This window comes from Eptatretus burgeri, chromosome 7, assembly GCF_056783735.1.
Source record: "Eptatretus burgeri isolate ZD-2024b chromosome 7, Ebu_testis_v1, whole genome shotgun sequence".
In the NCBI taxonomy this organism is placed as follows: Eukaryota; Metazoa; Chordata; class Myxini; order Myxiniformes; family Myxinidae; genus Eptatretus; species Eptatretus burgeri.
This window is the reverse complement of record NC_140967.1, coordinates 4,011,475-4,027,788: the sequence shown is the minus strand read 5'-3', so window position 1 is coordinate 4,027,788 and position 16,314 is coordinate 4,011,475. Positions and strand designations below refer to the sequence as shown.

The 16,314-nt window shown below is 48.4% G+C and overlaps 1 protein-coding gene and 1 long non-coding RNA gene across 3 annotated transcripts in view; one reads left to right on the top strand and one right to left on the bottom strand.

The window, feature by feature from the left end:
- Nucleotides 1-16,314, top strand: part of LOC147022573 (uncharacterized) — a 96,073-nt gene that overhangs the window by 3,147 nt on the left and 76,612 nt on the right. The window lies entirely within an intron of this gene.
- On the bottom strand, nucleotides 462-5,344 carry LOC147022574 (uncharacterized). Its single transcript, XM_085887286.1, has 2 exons — nucleotides 2,887-5,344; nucleotides 462-2,125 (listed from the first exon to the last, which is right to left on the bottom strand). Exons 1-2 carry the CDS (start codon nucleotides 3,347-3,349, stop codon nucleotides 1,764-1,766), a joined length of 825 nt encoding a protein of 274 aa, XP_085743412.1. The 5' UTR covers nucleotides 3,350-5,344; the 3' UTR covers nucleotides 462-1,763.

The window sequence follows — 16,314 nt, the reverse complement described above, 5'->3', positions numbered from 1 at the left end:
GGCACTCGGTAGAGCACATTCCTCCGCCAGGCACTCGGAAGAGCACATTCCTCTGCCAGGCACTCGGTAGAGCACATGCCTCCGCCAGGCACTTGGTAGAGCACATTCCTCCGCCAGGCACTCGGAAGAGCACATGCCTCCGCCAGGCACTCGGTAGAGCACATGCCTCCGCCAGCCACTCGGTAGAGCACATGCTTCCGCCAGGCACTTGGTAGAGCACATGCCTCCGCCAGGCACTCGGTAGAGCACATGCCTCTGCCAGGCACTCGGTAGAGCACATGCCTCTGCCAGGCACTCGGTAGAGCACATGCCTCCGCCAAGCACTCGGTAGGGCACATGCCTCCGCCAGGCACTTGGTAGAGCACATGCCTCCGCCAGGCACTCGGTAGAGCACATGCCTCTGCCAGGCACTCTGTAGAGCACATGCCTCCGCCAGGCACTCACGAGAGCACTTACCTCCGCCAGGCTGAAGAGTTTATCTTACCTCCGCCAGGCTGAAGAGTTTATCTTACCTCCGCCAGGCTTATCCCTGCAAAAAATGTTCTGTACAAATTCTACAGAACTCAATATAATTTGTATGGAACTTCATGTAATTCTTTAGAACTCTTAGGAGAGGTCAGTTGTTCCATATAATTAATTAGACATTCTATAGAAGATCCATTTAAATATTGATAGAAGTCTGCAGAGAATGGGTGTTCTGTAGAACTTGTTAGCCGTTCTGTGGAACGTTGCTTTAGAACTGTTTGGAGATATTCCGCTCTGTATAATTAATTTGGGGTTATATAGAACACAAATTTAAATTTATATGGAAAAAATTAAAAACATTAGCTCGCTGTGTTTATTAACATAAAGAAAACAATTTTCTGTAACTTAGGTTATTTTATTCTTTCTCTTTGGGCTCGTTTTCCCTACGCTTAAAAAAACAAGAAAAAGAGCAGTCAGAGATTGCAGACCCTCGCCAGGACTTGTTTTATGTGGTGTTTGTGTGGTATTGTGTGGTGTTTGTGTGCTAGTGTCACGTAATTAATAAGAGACATAACTAGAACTGCCACTTTATAACTGCTGGCAATGATGACCGGGTACCAAGACGTCCCACTTTGATGTCCCACTAACAACCCCTCTTTGATCGGACACCTGACCATGACCCATGACATTTATTATACCTCCGCCAGGCGGAGTACATATTCAATTGAATTCAGAATGGGATTAAAATAAATTCAATTCAGATGAAATGGAAGACTAAACAGTTATATTTACTGCATTGGAGTAATCAGAAGGAATCCAAACAAGCAAAAAGCAAAGATGGAGTCATCAGTACAAACCTGGATAGGATGATTTGGGTTTCAGCTGCTACTCCTCCACCTTCAAACATACCCAGGCACAGCTAGACCGTGGGCCATAGGGTGGATATCTATTTGTTTTTTTGATTTCATGACCTGAACCTAGGGATTGGGCAAGAAGGGTGTGGGATGAAGCCTTATGACCCCCAAAACATCCTATTTTTTTTCACAAGCGATATCGTAGTACGTTACCGACAACCGCTGCCCCAAAACACCAGTATACACCAGGTGTATGTTACATTTGAAAAACCCATTTACACAGTAAAAAACAACACAAACTATATGATGTCATGTTCACATTGGTCTTGGCAGCAATATTTATTCATTCAGACCCCCAAAAAGTAGTAAAAATGTTGTTTTAAAGACTCAAGATAGCCACAATTTGTCTCTTTGGCTTGGTCATCTTGAACCTTGTCCAAAACATCATACAAATAGTGCAGTTATTTCATCCTCTTCAGCATCAGAGTCTTCCTCAGCTTCAGATCTGGAGTCTTTATAATCATTCTTATCATCAAAGTCAACATGGCCAGTTATGTTTGAGCAGTCATTCCTGCCGCACTTGCACAAATCTGTGCACGGAATGTTATTCTGTAGGCAAGTGCATGTAGTTTCGTCGCTGCATCGTGTCTTCTTGCAGCTTCCAGTGCAGTTAGCAAGCTCCATCACGCTGTCTGGTGCAGGTGGAAGTGTCATCCAGTCTATGGCAAGTTCCTCTTCCATCATCCATCCATAGCCATCAGGGTTGGGAATGTCAGGGATGGGCTGCAGGCTCCTCTTGTAAAATCCTGAAATAGTGAAGTGATCAACAACATTAAGAATGGAGATATACCTCTGATGTTGTTTAGGAAATATGTATATCATTAACACTGATAACAGTACAATCATATTATTGGGAAATTCTGTGTGGAGAAACATGCTAAATCCAAAACATCCTGCTCTGAGTGTTCAGCAAAAAAATCTCTTGATCATCTACATGTCATGTTATCTTAACCACTCAACTGTATAGATTGTTACTTCAAGTACTCTTTCAAATAGACCTGTTAATTTTGAACATTTACAAAGCATTGTTGTGACATTCAATATTTGAGTCCCCCAGACTGTATAGAATTGATTGATGAATTTTGTGTGGACAGTGGCGTGAAAACGGGAAAGCAGGAGGGGCCGAAAACACATCAATGGATAGGTTATGAGCTGTAATTGTGCACCTTGACACTGGTTTTTTGACAGACATGAAGATGCGAGGAAAAAACGGTATTTTTAATCGCGCAAATATATTATATTGCGAGACGCCAACCATGATGACGCTGCTAAACATCTACTCGCCCAGCGGCAGCACCTACCGCTGTGTATCTATTCATGGTGCCACCTGGTGGTCCTAGGGGACTCGTATGTTCAAAAGAACATACCCTTATATTTTGTTTTCAATTCAATAAACTTTCCAAATAATCATCTTCATTGACACATGCTGCACCATGTACTAGTACTCCTGTCCAAACATAAATTACAGGTGATGTTCAATATTCAAAGAAGCAACCAATTAATTTACCAACTTGGTAATTGGCTCTCTTGATGTGCTGTCTCAGGGCATCTTGGTTGGGAGGCATTGTGATCTCAGACTTTCGAGCAAGACGAAACGTGTTGTACCTGGCCTCATTCACAGTAGTGATATTGTGCTGTCCATATAACTTGCAGACAAATGTCTCCAGTGCTTCCATCATGTCTGGATGTATGTCAAACCGTTCTCCAAGGTCTTTCAAGGCACTGCACAGCTCTGGATTCTTTAGTATGAGGTTTAAGGCCTTCTTTTTGCCTTTGCCATAGAAGGCACTTACACTATCGCAGCCAGTAAAACAGTGTAGGCCTATCAAAGCTTGGCTAACATTATCCGCAATGCTATCGTAGATTGCCTTCAAGTCAATTATGCTCAGGTTGACTCCCTTTCCTGTGTGGAAATATAGATGTGCAGAAATACGTACTGATTCACACCTCATGATGTTTGAGATAAACATGACAGATCACCTCAATATTGCCTGGCAGACTAGGCAAAATTGTACTCAGAAAACAATCTAATTTTTCAACCCTTGAATTTGGTATGTTGAAATGCACTCTCTTGTGGTGCTTCTAGACTGTGTAGAGAAGATCTACAGCATCTTTCAGATAATTACACAAGAGGTATGTGTACTATATTTGATGCTTGAACTCTTCACTTATTAAAATAAATATACAGTGGATGTCTATGTACTGATAATGGAGGACTCGAGATCCATCAAGAAAATGTCAGTACAGTTAAAAGATGTCTCGACCTCGAGTCATGGTTAGCAGGACTAGATTCCTTCCCCCCTTCCTCAGACTTCCTTTTAAAAATGTATTTGTTTCATACCTCCTTGCATAAATATTGGACAGTTCCTTCAAGTTCAAAATCGTTCAAGACTACACACAAAATAATTTTACGCTAAACATACCTCACAAAAAAAAAAATCAAACTAAGTTTTGAAGCATTGTCATGATTTAATATTCAAGTTATTCAACCTACCAGTATTGGCTGTATTTTCTTCTCTTTTTTTCATGCTGCTTTGCACCCTGCTCACTCGTTTGTCGGTAAATCGTGAATAACACACTTGATGAAACGCTGCATCTTGCGGTATAGCTATAGCTAGTATTGTTACCGTACTGTTGCCAAGTTCGTCGAATTCGTCAGCGTGGTTCTTCACGAAATTTCTCGCAATTTCAGCTTGATCACCTTCTAAATTCTGCCACAAAAGAACAAATTGCAAATATCGCGGCCATGTTCTGTCAGTAATAGGTATTAAATTTGATCTTTTGGCTGGATAAATGAACATATAACAGCATTTCTCGCTCCAACACTCGTCGTCGTCGCTGCTCCTGGAGGCCGCCATATTGTTTACTCGCAACCAGACAACGTTCGTAGCGCGATCATCATTGGTCAATACATCGAAATGCGTTCGAGGCTAAACAGAGATTTTGGAAATAAAATTCTAAATTTCAACATTATATTACAGGCGAACGTACAAGAATCTCACTTGTGAAAAGTCATGAACATAATTTCATATTTTTTTCCATATTATCATACCAATTTGACGCCCACCCGATTTTTAGGTCACGAAATGAAATGAAAAATCGGAACACCTGGCCGTTTAAGCAAAATGAGCCTTATTTAAAAAAAAAAAAAGGAAGAAAAAAAAGAACCCAGATTCAAAAAATTAAATAATTTGGCTGCCACACCATGTGTCCAATCAGGTTGAAATTTAAAACATATATTCCCCATCACTACTAGGTCATAATTGTGAAGTTGCATGTCAATTGATGAAGCGGTTCAAGAGAAATATATATTTTTAAGATTTTCGCTCAATCCAATATGGCTGCCAGACCATGTGACATCAATTATTCGTGAATACTCTGGCATCCCCAAGGCTTGGGGAACATTTGTGTGAAGTTTCCCCTCGATCTGTCCAGCTGTTCTGGAGAAGATTTTTAAAAATAGTTTTTAGGGTAAATCCAATATGGCTGCTAAAGCATGTGACCAATGACATCAAATGTGTGAACCTTTTGTTCCTCATGAATAGGCGGTCATAGTGTAAAGTTTCGCCTCGATCTATTGAGCCATTCCAGAGAAAAAGATTTTTGAAGGTTTTTTTTTTTTAAACATCAACATGGCTGCCGAATCACGTGACCAATGACGTCATCAATTTTTTTTCTGTGGACCATTTTATCCCTCGATAACCCTCAAAAATTTTCATCCTGATCAGATGTGTTCCACATATTAAATTATGAGGTCATAATGAAAGCACCGATGATGTCATAAAATAACCCTTATTCTCCATGGGGAGTACTTGCCATGTGTTAAATTTCAATGTTTCCCTTGGTGCGGTTTTAGAGATACAGAGGTCCAAAGTTTTCCATTTTTCTAATATGGCTGCCACACCAGTGTCCTATGACGTCGTAGTTATCGGTAAATCATTCTACTTGAGTAGTCGCACCGATGGTGAAAATTTTGTCTCGATCCGACAAGCTGTTGTGGAGAAAAACACTATATGTATATAAAAACACTATATGTATATATATATATATATATATATATATATATATATATATATATATATATACATATATATATATATATACATATACATATATATATATATATACATATACATATATATATATATATACATATACATATATATATATATATACATATACATATATATATATATATATATATATATATATATATATATATATTGTTGCGGTCTTCGCGCCCGCCGGCGTGCGAACGGCCACGTAACTCGAATCGCGGCACGTCGCCCACCGGACGGACAATCCGGTCGTGACCCTCTCGGACTAACGCCGGGAACCAGTCACGGGTGGACCTTTCGGTCTCACCGCGATCGAGCCAATCAGCCCCCGCGTGGGATAGGGTTGCTCGCCAAATTCGAACTACCTAAGTACCCACGCGGAGGGTAGACCGGGCGATCGCACCTCGCCGCAGGTCGACTTCGGACACGGGCCACTTAAGCGACCCGTTCCGTACTATCAGAATAACCGAGCGGTGTTATCGTCGACCTCGACGGTTCGATTAATTATCGGGCGTATTCAGCCCACTACCAACCCTTTACGTGAAGCAAGATGGGGGTTCAATGGGGAAAAAGACGAAGCGAAGCGGGAAACAGTTCAACAATAAAGCACATTTATTCGCGGCACACGGGAAGCACACAAATACAATTCCACCAAAAGCACACAAAAAAGAAAACACAATTCCATTTACACAAAAAGCAAACATAAAAGTGAAAACACAATGCAGAGCTAATACCGACTACCGAGCACACGGCAACACTTATACAATTCTACTTCACAGACGGCGCCGACAACACATACCCAAAACCAAGGAAAAGAAATACCCTCAAGAATGAGGTAGGCCTGGGGCCGAGACCGGGTCGGGCCTACCCGTCTGGTGATGAGACGCGGAGCGGCGATGGCCCCGCAACCCGCGGGCCTCGTGGACAGTGCCTGGCAGGGGGTGGGAACGGGGCCCCCTTGGTCGCACTATCTCAGCGCGGGGGGGAACAGGAGGGGGTTGCTGATGCTCGGGGTATAGAGGATCTTTATTATATGCGACGAGCGTCTCCACCTCGGCCAGGTCGCGCTGTCGGCCTCCTTCGGGTGCAGCTTCCTGCACGACGCGAGCACCCCTCGTCTGGTGTCGCCGCCTTTCCACCGCTCCGTCCCCTCCGTTCCGACTCCCACGCACACGACGAGCAGCTCCACCGCCCGCGAAGTCTTGACCCTCTGCTTCCGACTCTCCTCTTCTTGACTCTCCGTTCTCGTTCTGCTGACTCTCCCTCGTTCTCTCTTGCGACTCCCTGGCCCCTCGTTCTCGTTCTGCTCACTCTTTCGCTCCGACTTTTACGACTCCTTTGACTGACGAACACCGTCCTTTTATCCCCCCCGTAACTTCGCCTTTGACCCCCTCCCTTTGACCTTTCACCTCGCTCCCCATTGGCCCGAGAAAAAGTGGGCGTGAAGGCTTTTTGATCCACAAATTTGCATATATCGATCGCCCTGGGGGCGGGGCCACCCGCCCCTCGCTCACCGATTGGACGGCAAAAAGTGGGCGTGTGTCGTTTTCGATCCGTTTTTGAAGCAGAAAATCCGTGATTTTGTACACGCTGTTCGACGCGCGTTCTGCATGAGTCCAACACCGGTACCCACAGCGGGGCAAGAACGGTGGCGATGCTACGGTGGCGAGGTGTGACGGGAAGGTCGTGGCGGTTGTGGTGAAGCGGTGGTTGTGGTTGGTGGTTGATGTTGTGGTTGTGATCATGGCGGTTGGTCCAAAATAAAGATAGTAAAAGAAAAACGGCTATCCTGAAGAGTCGCAGCACGTATAAATGACATGTATTCCCACTAGACAACAGGTTTGGGCCTAACTACACATGCACTTACCGAGATACCTCACCTAAGGGACCTGAATGGTGGTTTGCGAATCTGGTAACCACAACACTACCCCCTTCCCTTTTTACAGACTCGTCCCGAGTCGTCAAATTTTCGTGTGCCATCATGTGTAGTTTTCCCCTAGTACATTTTACCTACGGATCCCTGAGTGCGACATTCATGGTATTCGTGTCCCCAAAATAAATAACCTGAGGGCTGCGTAACTACCTAAACAAACTCACTCACACGGACGACTTAAATAAAATTGCCGGCGCTAGACAGACATGCCGGGGGGCGCACTCATATTTACAGTACATCTTAACCTTAACTTACAAATTTTACACTAAACCATGGCCCAGGATCATTGAACTCTGCAAAAAGAAAGCAGTTAGGGGGGAGCCAGGCTGCCCACATGCAGTCTCTGACTCAAACAATGCAGGTGACAGGGAACGTGGCTGGCTGCTCACACGCAGTCCAAGGCCTTCCCTTTTGAACTGAACTCGGTGAACCACAACGGTGCTTGGGCTGCACAAACGCAGTCTCCGTGCCAGCTCAAGTGGCACACGCAATGAGCACAACGAATGGATGCATGAATACAAACACGGTGCACGGGCCGCCACTGCAGGCCCGTGTTGTCGCTGCCAACAGGGCAGTTCTTGCAGCTTGCAAACTGTTGCCTTGCGGATCCTGGCGCACATGGAAATGAACAGGGGGGGCAAAGCAAAAATTGAACGGGGCTGGTGAACAGGGGCAGTGGGCATGGCATGGCAAAGGTGAGCAGGCAAACACAGCCCGCAGAAGAAGAACGTTGCAGGCAAACACAGCCGGCAGATGAACTGGCCGGCACAGGCCTCGAAGAAAAACAGCCAGCAGATGAACTGGCCGGTACAGGCCTTGCAGCACAACAACAACTGCCGATGAAGTTAGCCGGCCTCTGCCTTGCAGCAAAACACGGCCAGCCGATGAAGTTGGCCAGCCTTTGCCGTTCAGTGGAGGTTGGTGGAGGGAGTGCGGTGGTGCTGGCCACTTGGAAGGCGGGCTCGGACCTACCTACCTGTCTCCCTCCCACCTATCGCCTTTGCCTGTCACTGTACATACCCACTCCCTTAATTTGTCAAACCCCAATTTAGCCCCAACTTATTTTTTTTCTGTTGTTTTTATTTTTACTTCCCCACTATAAATCGTCCCCTAACCCCCTTTATCGTCCTTGTTCGGCTAACCTATCCTGTCACCTAGCCTACTCCCAACCCCTACGTTCCCTTCCCGGAGGGGAACAAGGGAGAGCTAACGTCCTGTGTCGAGGCCCAACGAAGCCTCAGAATGGCCTCCCCAGAGTTCGGCGATCTTAACACCAAGTGGGTCCAGCGGCCCACAACGACAGCGAGGGGATGGATGGTGCGGAGGGGTACATCTCCTAATCTATCCTAACCATTTAACTGTTAAACTACCCCGGGGCTTTCAACAAGCGCCTCTCGCTTAAACTATTGGTTCTAACAACCCAGATTCCCGTCGCCTGTGTTGGTGTCCTTACAATTTCGGGCCTCGCCCCCAATTTTCTCTCCGTGCCCTCACACGGTCTCCTGGCTGGGACACGTGGCTCTCTCTGGCAGGCACGACCCTCTGCCGAATCTCCCGCTATGGCACCCCCGGGCACTACACTGCCTCCGAGCCTACCAGCTCCCTAACACCGGGGAGTGCCCCCCATGGCACCTCCCCTGAAACGCACACGTGGCAGGCCGGCCTCCCGGGCCCCTTTCCGAGGGTCACCCGTGCCCACAACACTGCCCACGCGGCTAATGGCGCCCCGGGCCCCCGCACCAAGCAGGCGCACCCGTGCCCACTACTCTATCCCGGCCCCCCATGGGCCCATGGCCTACCGCGGCCGACTAGCCTGGTGCCCGGGGTACCCACTCAGCGATACTCACCTTTCGCAGCCACGCTCCCAAGCCCGTCAACAGGGCTCCTGCACCCCTCCAAATGGGTCTCGAGCCTACTTTCCCACCAACAGCAAAACGACCTCCATTTTTCAATTTGACTAACCCAGCTAACTCACTTTACTCTGACCCCGGGGTCCCTTGGGCGGGAGTCACTCCTCCCCCCAATCACTCATCGCACCATGCATTCCCCATTCACTCCACTCACACAGACCCGCTGGCCTCACTCACTCATGTACTCACCTCACAACTCACCAACTCTTCAACACACACACCGCTGAACTCTGCCATCCTTCTAACTACCTCCCCTAACTAACTCGTGCTCCCACGTCGTCCCTTAAACTAGTAGCACGTTCCTTTTAACCTACGTAGCTAAGCTACGTCCCCACTACACATTCATAAGTCTGTCCATGTCCTCAAATCAATCATTTTATTTCCCAACCTAAATCTGGCTACAATCCCTCTAACTCATCCATTCCACGGACTCCATGAGGACTTACCCCTGCCCCATGAAGTCGGTCTAGCTAAGCTAACCCTTCCCCCTAACTAGTTTTCATCCTGTGCCCAGGTAAGGGGGTCTTTCACCCCTTGCCCAGGAATCCTGTACACCCGAAAGTGAGGCTTGCTTTTTTTTTTCTTTCCATGCGCAGCACCTGCGCGGCAACTCAGAGCTCGCGCACTTTGCACCTGCCCGTGACGTCATGCAGCTGCACGTGTTCCTCGTCCCTCCTTGGACGGGACCATCCGGCAGAGATACCCCTCCTGCCGAATTCCAACCCCACGTGCAGCCATGACGTCACCGTGCGCATAAAAAAAAAAACACAAGCCACACGTCTCGAGGGGTTCCCCACGCGAACACATGTGCTTTGCCCGTTGGAGCTTTACACACACGATCGCGTGGAGAACCCGTCCGGTCCAAATCCATTTACCTGCCTAACTTTGTCCGTCCGCGGGATCGGCAAATCCACCGCGTGCGTTTCCGGACCGGGACTTCACTCTCGCAAGCGAGCACGTGGTGGTCTCGTGCGTTGCACAGCACGAACCGCGTGCTCACTGCTGGGCGAACCCGGCACGGTCCACGAAACAACTACAGCCGCTACTCGGCTTTCTTTCTTCTCATGTCGCCTTCGTCGTCGCCATTTAACCCACGCACACCTGCGTGTTACGACGCACACAGTCCACACCATCACATTCACACGGGGAGACGCGGCTGCGTGCTCCCGCATGCCAACCGACATCTCCCTCTCATACCGCTCTCTCACACACACGGTCTCCCTGGCACACAGCGACCTTGCACACGGCCGTTCACTCACGCGTGCCTCACTACTCACACAAACCATACTACTCACACGTGGTGCTCTATTCACTCGCGCGGGGGCACTCACCCGCGGTGCCTCACCCACACACGCGAGGGCACTCAACCGCTGTGCCTCATCCACACACCGTGCCTCACTCATACACGCGGGGGCACTCACCCGCGGTACCTCACTCATACACACGGCGACACTCACACACGCGGTCTCTTCCACACAACGTCCCTCACTCATACACGTGGGGGCACTCACCCGCGGTACCTCACTCATACACACGGCGACACTCACACACGCGGTCTCTTCCACACAACGTCCCTCACTCATACACGCGGGGGCACTCACCCGCGGTTCCTCACTCATACTGGCCGTTTCACTCACACACACGGCCTCTTCCACACACGGTGCCTCACCCACACACGCGGGGGCACTAACCCGCGGTGCCTCACTCACACTCCGTGCCTCATCCACACACGGCGTGCTGGGAAGCACGTACTCCGGCACCATCGCCACCACACCACTCACACGTGGTGCCTCACTCATACTGGCCGTTTCACTCACACACACGGCCTCACTCACACACGGTGCCCCATCCACACCCGGCGTGCTGGGAAGCACGCACTCTGGCACCATCGCCACCACACCACTCACACACGGGGTCGCTTCCACACACGGTGCCGCACTCACACCTTGCACCACACACACAGGGACAACCACACTGGGGATTCGTGTCCCCACAAGGGTCTCCGGGGCCTCTATACCCCCCAAGCTCTCCGTGCACCCGTCCACAGCACCCGTCCCCTCAACCTCGCAAAGCACGACCGAACTCACCTGGTCGTGACTCGCCTCAAGGGGGCATACTCCCTCCCCTCGTTCCTGGAGGAGGCCATCCAGGTGCTCGCACCGGGTCCCTACACGCTCCGCGAGCTCACCCCCATTATCCTCCACTACCTCCGTGTGTGTGTGTGCGTCACTTACCCCGTCTTCCTCGTGTAGTCTTCCCTCTATCGTTCCCATCTCCCGTGTCTCTGCCAACTCTTCACCCTTTACCTCCCTTGTCTCAACTATTATTTCTGTTGTCGTCACCTCGTGTCTCGTCTCACACGTTTTGGTCTCCCCATTTAATTTTTCCCTTTCGGTCATCGTCACGACCCTCGCCCAACACGTTCCACGAATTATTTTTTCACCCGCCTCCACCGCGGGCCCGTCAGCCGTTGTACCCCCTTCCAGCTCGTTTGTTCCGACACGTGGAGTCGCCATTTTAAGTTCCCTGCTCACGGCCTTCATGCCCGCCTGCAGGCATCGGCCCATGTTCTGCGTCTCACCCCGCAGCTTTTTCATTTCCTCCTTCATGTTTGTTTCCATTCCGTTCATTTTTGTATCCATCTTTTCGTTTATTTGTTGTGTATTCGCATCCATCGTCGTTTTCACTTCATTCATTTCGTTTTTCATTTCATTTGTGTTTGCATCCATTTTTTCGATCATTTTCGCATTCATCTTTTCGTTCATTGCCGCCAGCATGGTGAATAGCTGGGCCATGTTGGATGCACTCAGCTGAGCCGTTTCGGCAAGGGTTGGGGAAGGGTTTTGGTGGAGAGGGGGGGGGGGAGGTGTCATACACCGCGGCCGCTGCCGCACCCACCTCGGGCCCTGGGTTCAGTTGGGCGAGTCCGTGTTCCTGCACAATCAACATTTCCTGCTCGGGGATTCCATCCTGGACCATGGATTCTACATTACTACACATATACATTTCTAATACCCCCGGCTCCCGCTCGCCTTGAGACGCCATCTTGCTTCTCGTGAAGGGTTAATTTGCTCGCTCGTAATTTGGAGGGAATCGGGGGTCGCTTCTCTCACCCCTGGACCGATTCCCGTAAATTTAGCCGGAGACAGGAGAGCCCGTTTTCCTGTTCTCCGATACCAGTGCCGCGAGGAGGGCGATGAATTTGCATCCCACTCCTGACACCAGTGTTGCGGTCTTCGCGCCCGCCGGCGTGCGAACGGCCACGTAACTCGAATCGCGGCACGTCGCCCACCGGACGGACAATCCGGTCGTGACCCTCTCGGACTAACGCCGGGAACCAGTCACGGGTGGACCTTTCGGTCTCACCGCGATCGAGCCAATCAGCCCCCGCGTGGGATAGGGTTGCTCGCCAAATTCGAACTACCTAAGTACCCACGCGGAGGGTAGACCGGGCGATCGCACCTCGCCGCAGGTCGACTTCGGACACGGGCCACTTAAGCGACCCGTTCCGTACTATCAGAATAACCGAGCGGTGTTATCGTCGACCTCGACGGTTCGATTAATTATCGGGCGTATTCAGCCCACTACCAACCCTTTACGTGAAGCAAGATGGGGGTTCAATGGGGAAAAAGACGAAGCGAAGCGGGAAACAGTTCAACAATAAAGCACATTTATTCGCGGCACACGGGAAGCACACAAATACAATTCCACCAAAAGCACACAAAAAAGAAAACACAATTCCATTTACACAAAAAGCAAACATAAAAGTGAAAACACAATGCAGAGCTAATACCGACTACCGAGCACACGGCAACACTTATACAATTCTACTTCACAGACGGCGCCGACAACACATACCCAAAACCAAGGAAAAGAAATACCCTCAAGAATGAGGTAGGCCTGGGGCCGAGACCGGGTCGGGCCTACCCGTCTGGTGATGAGACGCGGAGCGGCGATGGCCCCGCAACCCGCGGGCCTCGTGGACAGTGCCTGGCAGGGGGTGGGAACGGGGCCCCCTTGGTCGCACTATCTCAGCGCGGGGGGGAACAGGAGGGGGTTGCTGATGCTCGGGGTATAGAGGATCTTTATTATATGCGACGAGCGTCTCCACCTCGGCCAGGTCGCGCTGTCGGCCTCCTTCGGGTGCAGCTTCCTGCACGACGCGAGCACCCCCTCGTCTGGTGTCGCCGCCTTTCCACCGCTCCGTCCCCTCCGTTCCGACTCCCACGCACACGACGAGCAGCTCCACCGCCCGCGAAGTCTTGACCCTCTGCTTCCGACTCTCCTCTTCTTGACTCTCCGTTCTCGTTCTGCTGACTCTCCCTCGTTCTCTCTTGCGACTCCCTGGCCCCTCGTTCTCGTTCTGCTCACTCTTTCGCTCCGACTTTTACGACTCCTTTGACTGACGAACACCGTCCTTTTATCCCCCCGTAACTTCGCCTTTGACCCCCTCCCTTTGACCTTTCACCTCGCTCCCCATTGGCCCGAGAAAAAGTGGGCGTGAAGGCTTTTTGATCCACAAATTTGCATATATCGATCGCCCTGGGGGCGGGGCCAATTCGCCCCTCGCTCACCGATTGGACGGCAAAAAGTGGGCGTGTGTCGTTTTCGATCCGTTTTTGAAGCAGAAAATCCGTGATTTTGTACACGCTGTTCGACGCGCGTTCTGCATGAGTCCAACACCGGTACCCACAGCGGGGCAAGAACGGTGGCGATGCTACGGTGGCGAGGTGTGACGGGAAGGTCGTGGCGGTTGTGGTGAAGCGGTGGTTGTGGTTGGTGGTTGATGTTGTGGTTGTGATCATGGCGGTTGGTCCAAAATAAAGATAGTAAAAGAAAAACGGCTATCCTGAAGAGTCGCAGCACGTATAAATGACATGTATTCCCACTAGACAACGGGTTTGGGCCTAACTACACATGCACTTACCGAGATACCTCACCTAAGGGACCTGAATGGTGGTTTGCGAATCTGGTAACCACAACAATATATATATATATATATATATATATATATATATATATATATATATATATATATATATATATATATATATATATATATATATATATGAATATGAGGGGCTGTGAGGAGGAGTGATGTAAGGGCCACATCGGCCATTTTGCAGTTAATTCAATATAGCACTATTTTAACCCTTCCCTTCATCAATGATCATCATATCGTTAAAAAATGTCGCTTTCATCACTCCTCCTCGCCGGGCCTCATATATATATATATATATATATATATATATATATATATATATATATATATATATATATATATATATATATATATATATATATATATATATATATATATATATATATAGTGTATATTTATTGGGTGATCGCTAGACTACCATTATTCTTAGGTTTTCTGGATGTTTGTATGTTGGGTGGTCGCAAGAGTCCCCTTATTTTCACTTTTTCTGTCTGTCTGTATGTTTGTTTGTTTGTTTGTATGTTTGTTTGTAATGGACAGCTCTGGAGGCCAGAGGAGTCAACTGATTTTGATGAAAATTGACAGGTAGGTTCATACCAGGATCTAGGTGTATGCTTTTGAGCAGCGTTGCTATGGACGCCACCGTTGCCTATCAACGGGACTTTGAAATTTATGAAAAATCACAAAAAATTAATTTTTTCGAAAATCAAAATCGGCTTCTGCGCTTTTATGCGCACTATAATCAACCTCTTTGTCAAAAAATTTCAGCTCGATCCGTCAAAAACTGTATGACGAGTATGCAATTATGTCGCCCCACCCATGTCGCCGACCGGCTTGTTGGGTGGTCGCTGGAGTACCCTTATTCTCAGTTTTTCCGTCTGTTTGTATGTTTGTTTGTATGTAATGGACAGCTCTGGAGGCCAGAGGAGTCAACCGATTTTGATGAAACTTGACAGGTCAGTTCATACCAGGATCTAGTTCTATGCTTTTGAGCACCGTTGCTATCGACACCACCGTTGCCGAGCAACAGGACCTTGAAATTTTCGAAAAATCCGAAAAAATCAATTTTTTTCGAAAATCAAAAATCGGCTTCCAAGCTTTAATGCGCACTATAATCACCCTCTCTGTAAAAAAAAACTTCAGCCCGATCCGTCAAAAACTGTATGACGAGTATGCAATTATGTGACGACCATCCATGTCACCTACCGGCTTGTTGGGTGGTCGCTGGAGTACCCTTATTTTCACCTTTTCCGTCTGTCTGTATCTTTGTATGTATTGGACAGCTCTGGAAACCAGAGAAGTCAACCGATTTTGATGAAACTTGACAGGTCAGTTCATACCAGGATCTAGTTCTTTGCTTCTGAGCACCGTTGTTATCGACACCACCGTTGCCGAGCAACAGGACCTTGAAATTTTTGAAAAATCCGAAAAAATCAATTTTTTTCGAAAATCAAAAATCGGCTTCCAAGCTTTAATGCGCACTATAATCACCCTCTCTGTCAAAAAAATTCAGGCCGATCCGTCAAAAACTGTATGACGAGTATGCAATTATGTGGCGACCATCCATGTCGCCTACCGGCTTGTTGGGTGGTCGCTGGAGTACCCTTATTTTCACCTTTTCCGTCTGTCTGTATCTTTGTATGTAATGGACAGCTCTGGAAACCAGAGGAGTCAACCGATTTCGATGAAATGTGACAGGTCGGTTCATACCAGGATCTTGTTCTATGCTTTTGAGCACCGTTGCAATCGACACCACCATTGCCAAGCAACAGGACTTTGAAATTTTTGAAAAATCCGAAAAAAATCAATTTTTTCGAAAATCAAAAATCGGCTTCCAAGCTTTTATGCACAGTATAATCATCCTCTTTGTCAAAAATTTCAGCCCGATCCGTCAAAAACTGTATGACGAGTATGCAATTATGTCGCCCCCACCCATGTCACCGACCGGCTTGTTGGGTGGTCGCTGGAGTACCCTTATTCTCAGTTTTTCCGTCTGTCTGTATGTTTGTTTGTATGTAATGGACAACTCTGGAGGCCAGAGGAGTCAACTGATTTTGATGAAACTTGACAGGTGGGCTCATACCAGGATCTC